General features: G+C 43.6%; 1 protein-coding gene and 1 pseudogene across 28 annotated transcripts in view; one reads left to right on the top strand and one right to left on the bottom strand.

The window, feature by feature from the left end:
• Window positions 1-12,657, bottom strand: part of Ubap2l (ubiquitin associated protein 2 like) — a 72,027-nt gene that overhangs the window by 45,223 nt on the left and 14,147 nt on the right. For 12 of the 28 annotated variants that reach the window (XM_045138530.1, XM_045138541.1, XM_045138526.1 and 9 more), the window contains exons 5-9: window positions 10,991-11,192; window positions 10,597-10,692; window positions 9,400-9,445; window positions 6,706-6,818; window positions 721-780 (exon numbers count right to left, since the gene is read on the bottom strand). In XM_045138530.1, the coding sequence (XP_044994465.1) occupies window positions 721-780; window positions 6,706-6,818; window positions 9,400-9,445; window positions 10,597-10,692; window positions 10,991-11,192 (517 nt within the window). The remainder of the gene's footprint in view (window positions 1-720; window positions 781-6,705; window positions 6,819-9,399; window positions 9,446-10,596; window positions 10,693-10,990; window positions 11,193-12,657) is intronic. The other 16 variants (XM_045138550.1, XM_045138551.1, XM_045138539.1 and 13 more) reach the window with 5 other exon arrangements.
• Window positions 961-3,329, top strand: LOC123456062 (annotated as a pseudogene).

The following is a 12,657-nucleotide window of genomic DNA, read 5'->3' as shown; positions in this document are numbered from 1 at the left end:
TGGTTAAGACACTTGCCTGCAAAGTCTAAGAGCAAAGTTTGATTCCCTAGGACCCATGTAAAGGCAGATGCACAAAGTGGTGTATGCATCTGGAGATTGTTTGCAGGGCCTAGAGGCTCTGGTGTGCCCATTCTCTCTGCTTGCAAATTAAAAAAATCTTCATGTCTCAAAAAAAATAAAAACTCCTCATATGTCACTTATTAATGACAACGTCCTTCAAAATCCAAGTCCTATTTCATACAAGTTAGAACTCACATTCTTCTCCCTTTCTGGTGATTTTCTTCTTCCTCCCCATTGACATCCTTCTCTTCTGTCCCTCACTAAGTAGACTTAAGTGAGTTAAATGACCAACAATCCTGAGGTTCCAGGCTCTTTGTGTGAGAACTGGGACAGAAAGGAAGACTGCAGATAGCTACTCAATGCTCTCCTATACTGAAAGGATGGCTAAGGAAAGGAACTACACTAAGGAAGCAAGGATTAGTTCAGATGGAAATGCCCTCAACAGATTATGGCTTCCGTTCCCGTAGCATAAAGCATAATCAATGTCAAATTTACTCAATAAGTGTTTAGGAAGGAAAGTGAGCACACAAAAAAATGAAAGGGAAAGGCAGGAAAAATAGCAGAAAGACAAAAAAAAAAAAAAAACATATCCACAGATATTTCAGTTCATAAAAATCTGTAAAATTATCCGGGGCAGTTAGGCGCCTGGATGTATCATACCAGGAGCAGTCTCAAATTTTCGGGGATAATCTGACCCCTCAACCCCAATGAAATCAAGTCCTGAAACAAAAGAGAAAAGAAAAGAAAAAACAACCAGTGAAATTTTGCTTGTGAAAGAGAACATCTGCCCCCAATACATAATTCCCATTGTACCTGTGGATATTTTAAAGATAGGCTGAATTTACTTTTAAACTAAAAAGGAAATTTAAAATGTACTATTATGAAAATATAAAAGAAATCATGCACGAAGAAGGTATGGCAATAGAAATGTGATTCCAATTGAAGCGAAAGTTAAGTCTGAAATTCCAAACAGCTTATTTTTTATTTCCAACTGAAAATGAATACCTAAATCATGCGTGGTGGTGACACACGCCTTTAATCCCAGCACTCAAGAGGCAGAGGTACCAGGATCATAGTGAGTTCGAGGTCACCCTGAGACTACATAGAGAATTCCAGGACAGCTTAGGGTAGAGCTTAACCCTACCTTGAAAACCCCAAAACAAAAAAAAAAAAAGTGAATACCATATTTTCCACCACCTTTTCTTCCAAAGATTATAAAGTCTAATGTCCAGCCACTACTGCCTCTACAAAGCTAATAGGAATTGAATGGAAAAAGTTTTAACACCTGTACAACATATTAAGATAAAGCAGAACATTTAGCCTGGCAAGGTGGCACACACCTTTAATCCCAACAACTGGGAGGCAGAAGTAGGAGATTGATGGGATGGGAGTTTGAGTCCACCCCGAGACTTCATAGTGAATTCCAGGTTAGCCAGGCTAACCTTTACTGTGTAAAACTTTACTTCTAAAAACAAAACAATATGTCATACTCAAATCATGGGGGAAATCTAACAAGACGGAATCTTGTAAATAAATCTCCACTCACTTGCAATATAAAAAAAAAAAATACAGGCTGGAAAGACAGACGGCTTAGCAGTTAAGCGCTTGCCTATGAAGCTTAAGAACTGCAGTTCGAGGCTGGATTCCCCAGGACCCACATTAGCCAATGCACACGGGGGCGCAAGCGTTTGGAGTTCTTGTTTGTGGCTGGAGGCCCTGGTGTGCCCATTCTATCTGCCTCTTTCTCTCTCTGTTGCTCTCAAATAAATAAATAAAAACAAAAAAATAAATATATGTCTATGAGAGAAGCTGGGCGTGGTGGCACATATCTTTAATCTCAGCACTCAGGAGGCGGAGGTTAAGAGGATCACCATGAGTTCAAAGCCACCCTGAGATTACATAGTGAATTCTCGGCCACCTGGGCTAGAGCAAAACCCTACCTCTAAAAAACAAAACAAAACAAAAAAACCTGGATACTTCAAAGCCACTCTAAAAGACTCAAGAGATAAGGATCACTGATTTTTGTTTTGTTCTGTTTTTTAAAAGAAGTTCTCACTCAAGCTGAGGTTGACATGTAACTCACTGTGGGATGAGAGGTGTCATCCACACTTAAAATTCTAGCTACTCGAGAGCGCCAGGCAGCCTGGGTAAAGGTACAGGAGTGCTGAATCCAGCGGATTCGACCATCTCCATGGCCTTCTGTGGCCTGGCCCACTGAGCCTGACAACCCCAGTCGTTACTGGCCCAGTCCTGAGCCTTCTCCCTGCCACCCAGGCTGGATCCTAGTGCATGGCAACGGCGGGGGCTTTTAACAGTGTTATTGAATGACTGACTTTCCGGAAGGAGCCAGACACCAAGCCTGAACCCTTCAAGAAGGTTGTGGTAGTCCGCTATGATCCCTGTAGGTCAGCAGACATAGCTCTGGTAGCAGGAAAACAGGGAATGCTGGATCATTAGCACAGAAAACATGGAAGGCAAGGAACATAATCCTAAATTCGAACCATACAGGCAGAATGGCATTCACTGCTCAGGAAGGGGATGCACACACTCTTGGGGCTCTGCCCACATGGACCCTCATCAATACCGTGGAAAGTGAGCCTGGCAGACGAACCCGAACATGTAGTGTGCTGCTGTGGAAAGCGTATGGAACACCCACTATCTAGATGCCCTCCAAGAGGCAGATACAGGTGCTCGATATGAACATAGCAACATTAGGCCAAGTTTCTAACTCTGATCATAACCAATGGGTCCCTAATGGTGGGGTGCTGCATCACAAGGGAGGCTGGGCAGGTAGGAAGATCTGGCCACCACCCCCATGAAGAGTTATGTCAAGGGCTGGAAACATGGCATAGTAGTTAATAAACGCTTGCCTGTGAAGCCTAAGGACCCCGGTTCGAGGCTCAAATTCTCCAGGACCAACATTAGCCACATGCACACAAAGGGGCACACACATCTGGAGTTCGTTTACAGTGGCTGGAAGCCCTGGAGCGCCCATTCTCTCTCTGCATCTGCCTCTTTCTGTCTGTTGCTCTCAAATAGACAAATAAAAATAAACAAAAAAACTTTTTTTTTGAGGTAGAGTCTCACTCTAGCTCAGACTGACCTGGATTTCACTATGTAGTCTCAGGCTGGCCTCAAACTCATGGTGATCCTCCTACCTCTGCCTCCCGAGTGCTGGGATAAAGGCATGCGCCACCATGCCCAGGCCAAAAAAAAGTTTTTTAAAGAAGAGTTATGTTAAGTTGCCCTCAGTTGCTGTGCAAAGCTGATATCCCTGGACTCTAATAAGATGCCACCTGGGCTAGAGAGATGGCTCAGTGGTTAAGCACTTGCCTGTGAAGCCTAAGGACCCCAGTTCAAGGCTCAATTCCCCAGGACCCACGTTAGCCAGATGCACAAGGGGGCGCACACATCTGGAGTTTGCAGTGGCTGGAAGCCCTGGCACACCCATTCTCTCTCTCTCTCTGTCACTCTCAAATAAATGAATTTTTTTTAAAAAGATGCCACTTAAGTGCTTCTTGGCCCCTCCCCCCTTTATTTGAAGGGGATAAAATTGGATACTGGGGGTTGGGGATATGGCTTAACAGGTAAGACTCTTGCCTGGGATTCATAAGGACGCAGGTTCAATTCCTCAGTACCCACTTAAGCCAGATACACAAGGTGATAAATGTGTCTAGAGTTTGTTTGCAGTGGCTACAGGCACCCATTCTCTTATCTACTCACCTCTCTCTCTCATAAATAAAAATAAAATAAAATAAAATAAAAATTCTAGCTACTGTAGGAAGTTCAAAGTTATCTACACCTACAGAGCCAATTCTAGGTTCTAGGGTAGACTGTGCTTAAGAAAAAAAAAGGAAACAAAGTCAAATTTGAATGGCTAAGTTGTGCAAAAGCTTCAGAAGAAAAGACTCACGTGTGCTGGCCAGAATAAGGGTTGGATTTCACAATAATAAAGAAGTACTAGGAGCTGGGGTGGTAGAAACTCTTTCTGAGCATGTACAAGTCCCTGGATTCAATCCCGAGCATCACCCTCTGCCCCAGAAGAGGAAAGAAGCAGGCGCTCTAGATCAGAGGCTGATCTTCTCTCAGTGAAACACAGGCGTTAATCTTCTACCTCAAAACATACCTTGGTGCATGACATAAACCCAATGTATCCTGAAGCATTGATACTATACCTACTGGAAGACACCAGAGTTTGCTAGCCAGAAAGCAGCTATACTCAAATGATATAACATTCTACCACACCAAGAAGGCTGTGCAACCAAAAGCTAGACAGTCTAGAAATTCCCTTATTTCTCAGACAATAAGATTTCTCAAAAAGTGCAGTGGAAAAATGATATTACTGTCCTGGTACCAGAAAACAAATCAGCAGCATAGACATGAGTTCTGCATCTGCTCATCTTCACTAGCAGTAGCTTCATAAGGGATTCTGGGATCTTTTCAAAAGCCAGAGTTACACTAACATAAATGCTAGAAAACTGACTTGGAGCTAAGAGTAACCAGAAGTATTATGGAAAGAACATAACCTTTTTATAATCAAATAATTCTGAATTCAAATACTAGCAAATTCATAATCACTATTTCAACCTCAACTTTGCCATCAGGAAATAATAAGTAATGCCCAATTCAAGAACAATGTGGCCCATACCTATGATGGCAGCACTACAGAGGTGGCAATAGGAGGATCAGTAACTCAAGGTCATTCTCAACTACAGAGCAACAGTAAGGCCAGACTGGGACACACGGGACCCTATCTCAAAAAAAACCCCACAAAAATAAAAAACAGAAGATGGCCAGGCATAGTGGTGCATGCCTTTAATTCCAGCATTTGGAAGACAGAGGTAGGAGGATCACCATGAGTTCGAGGCCACCCTGAGACTACATAATGATTTCCAAGTCAGCCTGGGCTAGAAAGAGACCCTATTTGGGGGAGGAGGGAGCCAGGAGATGCCTCAGCAGATATGAGTGATTGATGTGCAAATGTAAGGACTTGAGTTCAATCTCCAGCACACATATAAAAGTCCAGGGATGCCAGGCATGGTGGTGTACACATTTAATCCCAGCACTCAGGAGGCAGGAGGAGGACTGCCATGAGTTTAAGGCCAACCGGAGAATACACAGTGAATTCCAGGTCAGCCTATTTATGGCACATGAATATAGACGTACTAAGGTCTTTTGCCACTGCAATTAAGTGACTAGCTTTATGTGAGTAGCTAGGGAATTGAACCCAGGCTGGCAGGATTTGCAAGGAAGATCCTTAAACCTCTAAGCTATCTCACCAGGCCTCTTCCAATATCTACACTCAAACAATACCTCTTCATTCTTTAAAAATGTTATTTTAGGGGGAAGGAGAGATGCCTTAGTAGTTAAGGCACATGCATGCAAAGCCGAAGGGTCCCAGGTTTGATTCTCCAGGTTCCACGTAAGCCAGATGCACAAGGTGGTGCATGTGTCTGGAGTTCATTTGCAGTAGATAGAGGCCCTGCAGCGCCCATTTTCTCTCTCTCTTTTAAAAAAAAGTTGTTTGTTTTTTTAAAGTTATTTCAGGTCGGTTGTGGTGGTGCACACCTTTAATCCCAACACCAGAGGTAGGAAGATTACTGTGAGCTGGAGGCCACTCAGAGACTACATACTGAATTCCAGGTCAGCATATACTAGAGTGAAACCTTATCTGGGGGAAGAAAAAAAAAATAGGGCCGGAGAGATGGCTTAGCAGTTAAGGCGTTTTGCCTGCAAAGCCAAAGGACCTAGGTTCCATTCTCCAGAACCCATGTAAGACAGATGCACAAGGGGGCGCATGCATCTGGAGTTCGTTTGCAGTGACTAGAGGCCCTGGTGCGCCCGTTCTCTCTCTCTCTCTCAAATAAATAAATAAAATATATTTTAAAATAAATTAATTAATCAAAAAACAAAAAGTTATTTCAGGCTCGAAAGATGGCTTAACAATTAAGGTACTTGCCTGCAAAGCCAAAGGACCCAGGCTCGATTCCCCAGGACCCACGTAAGACAGATGCACAAGGGGGAACACACATACGGAGTTTGTTTGCAGTGGCTAAAGGCCCTGGCTCACTCGTTTTCTCTTCTCTCTATTTTTCTCAAATAAATACATAATAAAAATATAAAAGATAGTTCTGGGGCAGAAGTTATACTTCAGTAGCAGAATCATCTACTTAGCATACAAAAGCCCTGGGTTCAACAGCACAACTAAAAGGAAAAACATAAAAACAAGAACAGAAACCCTTATACTGAAGCCAGGCGTGGTGATACACACTTTAATCCCAGCACTTGGGAGGCAGAGGTAGGAGGATCACTGAGAGTTCATACAGATGGCATATCTGTATGAAGTTCATTTGCAGTGGTTAGAGGCCCTGGGCACCTATTCTCTCTGTCACTTTCACTCTTTCTGCCTCTTTCTCTCTGTCAAATAAATGAAAATTAAAAATTAAGAAGCTGGACATGGTGGTGCAAACTTTTAATTCCAGCAGTTGTGAAGCAGAGATAGGAGGATTGCCATAAATTCGAGGTCACCATGAGAATACATAGTGAATTCCAGGTTAGCCTGAGCCAGAGTGAGACCCTACCTCAAAAAAACCAAAATAAATAAATAAACCCTTATATTTCCAAAGACAACAAAAAGTAACTCACTCGTCCCATCATCTGGTTCAAAGTGTCCAGTGTTGTTCCATGTATTGCCACTACTGTTGCCATAGTTTTCTTCAGTACTGGCTGGTTCTGCATAATCTGCTGGGTTAAAGGTTCTGAAAGAAAAAAAAAAAAATTAACAATTCCATTAGCCTACAACTTGCCATATAGTTGAGGGTAACCTTCACCTAATCCTCATGCCTCTACCTTCCAAGGGCTGGGATCATACACACAACAGCACCACACCCCTCCAAATCACAATCCAAATCCTGACAACCTCCTTCCCAGCAGGTACCAGTTACACCCCATTCTTTCTTTTCTTTTCTTTTTTTTTTTTTTTTTTTTTTGGTTTTTCGAGGTAGGGTCTCACTCTGGCTCAGGCTGACCTGGAATTCACTATGTAGTCTCAGGGTGGCCTCGAACTCTCGGCGATCCTCCTACCTCTGCCTCCCAAGCTGGGATTAAAGGCGTGTGCCACCACGCCCGGCTACACCCCATTCTTTACCCTCCTATGTTGCCTACTTTTTATCAGCCTACCCCCAAATGTCACGCTGTAAACATAGGATAATAATCCAGGTGGTAAATGTTTACCTCTGAACAATAAGCCCTAAATAAGTGTTTTGTTTTTGTTTTTTTGGTTTTTCAAGATAGGGTCTCACTCTGGTCCAGGCTGACCTGGAATTAACTCTGTAGTCTCAGGGTGGCCTTGAACTCACGGCGATCCTCCTACCTCTGCCTCCCGAGTGCTGGGATTAAAGGCGTGCGCCACCACGCCTGGCTCTAAATACGTGGTTTATTAAATTTTTTTTATTTTTATTTATTTGACAGAGAAAGAGGGAGGGAGAGAGACAGACAGAGAATGAATGGGCACGCCAGAGCCTCCAGCCACTGCAAACAAACTCCAGATGCATATGACCCCTTGTGCATCTGGCTAATGTGGGTCCTAGGGAATCAAACCTCGGTCCTTTGACTTTACAGTCAGACACCTTAACCACTAAACCATCCCTCAAGCCCAATATATATCAGTTTGATTAAATAGTCTAAAAATTAGTTAAGTGTGGTGATGTATGCTTAAAACCCCAGCAGATGGGAGACTGAGGCAAGAGCCTAGGCACTGAGTAGAGTTCATTCAAAAAAAAAGATGGCTTAGCAGTTAAGGTACTTGCCTGCAAAGCCAAAGGATCCTGGTTTGATTCCCTAGGACCCACGTAACCCAGATGCACAAGGTGGTGCATACACCCGGAGTTCCTTTGCAGCAGCTAGAGATGCTGGCCTGTCCATTCTCTCTCTCTCTTTCTAATAAGTAAATAAAGTATATACCCATATATTAATGCTACTCTCACTTTTGGTGAGAGAAGCTTCTTTTCAGATGGCAGTGACCTTGAGATGACTCAGAAGGCACCATGGTGCTGAGAAGTGACAGGGGAGTGCTTAGCACGGAAATATCTATATCACACCTTTCAAGGCTCAGGGTCCATCGTGGAAGAGGTGGCAAAAAGAATGTGAGGGCCAAAGGAAGGGTAGGACTCCTTACAACGTGCTCCTCCAGACACAAAATGGCCTGGATATCCATGACCTCACAGTGCCTGACACTACCTACACAAGACCATCATAATAGGAGGAAAAGATCATGACATCAAAATAATAGAGAGACGGGGAGGGGATATGATGGAGAGTGGAATTTCAAAGGGGAAAGTGGGGGAAGGGAGGGAATTACCATGGGTTATTGTTTACAATTATGGAAGTTGTAAATAAAAAATTAAAATTAAAAAAAGAAAAATTAATAAAATAAAAAATAGAGCCAGGTGTGTTGGTGCACACCTTTAATCCCAACACTCGGGAGGTAGAGGGCATAAGATTGCCGTAAATTCAGGGCCATCCTGAGACTACATAGTAAATTCCAGGTCAACCTGGGTTACAGTGAGATCCTACCTTGAAAAAAAAAAAAAAAAAACATCAGGGCTGGAGAGATGACTTAGCAGGTATTTAAGGAGCTTGCCTGCAAAGGCAAAGGACTCAGGTTCAATTCCCCAAAACCCATGTAAGCCAGATGCACAAGGAGGCACATGTGTCCAGAGTTCATTTGCAGTGGTCAGAGGCCCTGGCATGCCCATTCTCTCTGTGTAATAAATAAATAAATAAAATATTAAAAAACCCAAGGTCTGAGGGATGGCCCAATAGTTAAGGAATTTATCTACATAGCCTAAGGACCTGGATTCAATTTCCCAGTACCCACATACAGCCAGATGCACAGGGTGGGTGGTGCAAGCACATGGAGTTCACTGGCAGTGGCTAGAGGGCCTGACACAACCATCCTCTCTCTGCCTGTTTCTCTCTCTCTCAGATAATAAATAAAATATTTAAAACAAACGAGGGATGGAGAGATTGCTCAGTGGTTAAAGGAGCTTGCTGGCTTGCCAAGCCTGAAAGCCTGAAAACCTGGGTTCAATTTCCCCAGTAACCACATGATGCTAGACAACCAAAGTGGCACGTCTGAAGTTCGTTTGCAATGGCAGGAGGCCCTGTCATGCCCATACTCTCTTTCTTTCTGTCCGACTCTTTCCCTCTCTCAGGTAATAAAACAAACATAAGTCTGCAAATCATCCTAGTAACATTTTGCTGAAGGTTGTCTTTGGCAGTTCCAAAAGAGAAGCGAGACAAAAATTTAAACAAAGGCAGTAGCTCAATGAAACTTACCCCATTCCTTGCGCAGAAAACCTTCCTCCCCGCCTACCAGAACCACCTGAAGAAAAACCGGAGACATTTTAGAAGTTAAAACCACCTTGCCAACTGAGTCAGCTTCAGAATAGCAAGTGGCTAATACGACCAGATGCTCTTCCTCCTAGTACTATGTAGCACATCAGTTAACAGAACTCAGTAGGACAAGCATTATGGTCAACAGATTGTTGTTCTACTGCTTAAGTTGCTGAGTCTTCAAGTAAGTACATTAGCAAGAATCGAGGTGACATTTACCTTCTCCCATATCCTCAACTTCCACAACCTCTAATATATGGATGTCAAGTGAATAATCAGTATAACTATATTTCATGTTGTTATATTTTAAGTAGGTTCCTAGATAATTAAAGAGAAGTCTGGCCAGGCGTGGTGGCGCACACCTTTAATCCCAGCACTCAGGAGACAGAGGTAGGAAGATTGCTATGAGTTCAAAGCTACCCTGAGACTACATACTGAATTCCAGTCAGCCTGGAGAAAACCCAGGAAAAAAAGAGAGAGAAAGAGAGAAGTCTGTTCCCAAGTAATACCCAGCTTTCAGGCTAGGGAAATGGGTCAGCGGTTAAAGGCGTGCATTTGCTTGCACAGCCTGACCATTGGGGTTCAAAAGGTACATAGAAACCGGGCATGGTGGTGCACGCCTTTAACCTCAGCACTCGGGAGGCAGAGGTAGGAGGATGGCCATGAGTTCAAAGCCACCCTGAGACTCCATAGTGAATTCCAGGTCAGCCTGAGCTAGAGTGAGACCCTACCTCAAAAAACAAAACAAAACAAAACAAAAGGTACATGGGCTGGAGGGTTGGCTGAGCAGTTAAGGCATTTGTCTGCAAAGCCAAAGGACCAAAGGTTTGATTCTCCAAGACCCACGTAAGCCAGATGCACACATCTGGAGTTCATTTGCAGTGGCTACAGCCATGGCACGCCCACTCTCTCTTTCTCCCTCTTTTTCTTTCTCTGCCACATAAATAAATAAAAATATTCAAGAAAAAAAAAGCACACATGCATCAGCAGTTCTACGGAAGCAAGAGGCTCTGGAATGCACATATACATACTTGTCCCCTTCCCTTCTCTTTTCTCTCACATAAATATATACTTTAAGAATATATCCATAAAAAAAATTTTTAATAAAGAATATATCCGTGTCTCTCTACAAACTGTCACCTCTGCCTCGGCCACGGCCTCTTCTGCCTCTTTCTATGCCTCTTCCAGAAGGTCCACCACTCTTAGTGCCATCTAATCCGTTTTCTTGGCCCCGAACTGAAATACAAACACACAGTCAGGATCAATAAGACACATGCAAATACAGAAAAGTTATGAGTATAGGGGAGACAAAAATAAGAGAACATGAGTAACAAAGTTACTTAGGGTATGTAATGAGGCACAACAGAGAACTGAATCAGATATGGTAGCATAATGCCAGACTAGTGACTATTGCTAGAAAAGACTACATGCAAAAGATATGAAGGTCTCAAATACATACATGATGGCCAAGTAAAGCAAAATGATGTTTCCTGGGCCCTGACAGACATGTCCCTGAAGTCTAGACATTACTGACCCACAGCTGGTTTTGACAAAGCCCCATGCATACACTCTCGTCCACGGCTGGCACCTCTCCCCCGTCTTGGTGGCCCACCACGTCGCCGACTATAGTCTCTGTCCCGGTCTCGATTTTCTTTGCCTTCATCGTTGGATTCCGTTTGTCCCCCATCCTTCTGTCCTGAGACGCCTTTCTTCTTCCCGACCATCTCCCAGGAATGCTAAAGAGAGACAGAGCACTCATGTCTAAACAATACAGATGGTAATCACAACAGAGATGGAAGCTGGGAAAACTGATTAACTGTTCTTTCAGCAACCATGTTTAAGAAACTTCCACTAGTTTACTCCTGCTTAAAAAGAGCGTACAGAGGGCTGGAAGGATGGCTTAGTGGTTAAGATGTTTGCTTGCAAAGCCAAAGGACTCTGGTTTGATTCCCCAGGACCGTTAGCCAGATGCACAAGGCTGCAGTGGCTGGAGGCCCTGGCACACCCGTTCTCTCTCTCCCTCAATCTATGTCAAATAAATAAGTAAATAAAAATAAAATATTTTTAAAAAGAGGTACAGAGCCGCAAAAATGGCACAGTGGTGAAAGCCTGATGGCTTGTGTTCAACTCATGTAAAGCAACATACAAAGTGACACGTGCATCTGGAGTTTGTTTGCAGTGGCAGGTGGCCCTCATGTACCCATTACCTTTCTCTCTCTCTCTGATATAAGCAACTTCTTTTTTATTTTTTTAAATTATTTATTTGTTTATTTATTTGAGAGCGACAGACACAGAGAGAAAGAGAGATAGAGGGAGAGAGAGAGAATGGGCGCGCCAGGGCTTCCAGCCTCTGCAAACGAACTCCAGACGCGTGCACCCCTTGTGCATCTGGCTAACGTGGGACCTGGGGAACCGAGCCTCGAACTGGAGTCCTTAGGCTTCACAGGCAAGCGCTTAACCGCTAAGCCATCTCTCCAGCCCGCAACTCCTTTTTTAAAAAATTGTTTTTGTTTTGTTTTACAAAGTAGGGTTTTGCTCTAGCTCAGGCTGACCTGGAATTCACTATGTAGTCTGAGTGGCCTTGAACTCAGGCTATCCTCGTACCTCTGACTCCCTAGCCCTGGGATTAAAGGCATGCACCACCATGCCCGGCCACTATGTAGTTCAAAAAAAATTGGTGGGCATGGATGATGCATGTCTTTAATCCCAGGGCTAAGGAGTCAGAGGTACGAGGATAGCCTGAGTATGAGGCCACCTTGAGACTACATAGTGAATTCCAGGTCAGCCTGGGTTACAGCAAATCCCTACCAAAAAAAAAAAAAAAGTACAGAAAGAACTTCAGATTGTGTATTTAGATGTAAAAATTCAAATGTCTGAGTCAGGCATGATGGCGCATGCCTTTAATCCAAGCACTCAGGAGGCAGAGGCAGGAGGATCGCTGTGAATTCTAGGCCACCCTGAGACAACACAGTGAATTCCAGGTCAGCCTGGACTAGAGTGAGACCCTACCTCAAAAACACAACAAGAATTCAAATATTTGGGCTGGAGAGATGGCTTAGCAGATAAAGCACTTGCCTATGAAGCCTAAGGACCCAGATTCAATTTTCCAGGTTCCACATAAGCCAGATGCATCTGGAGTTCATTTGCATTGGCTAGAGGCCCTGATGTGCCCATTCTCTCCCTCTTTCTCTCCTCTCTCTC

The sequence above is a fragment of the Jaculus jaculus genome, chromosome 19 (genome assembly GCF_020740685.1).
Source record: "Jaculus jaculus isolate mJacJac1 chromosome 19, mJacJac1.mat.Y.cur, whole genome shotgun sequence".
In the NCBI taxonomy this organism is placed as follows: domain Eukaryota; kingdom Metazoa; phylum Chordata; class Mammalia; order Rodentia; family Dipodidae; genus Jaculus; species Jaculus jaculus.
Note: the sequence above shows the minus strand (reverse complement) of the source record. Positions and strands in the feature narration are given on the sequence as shown.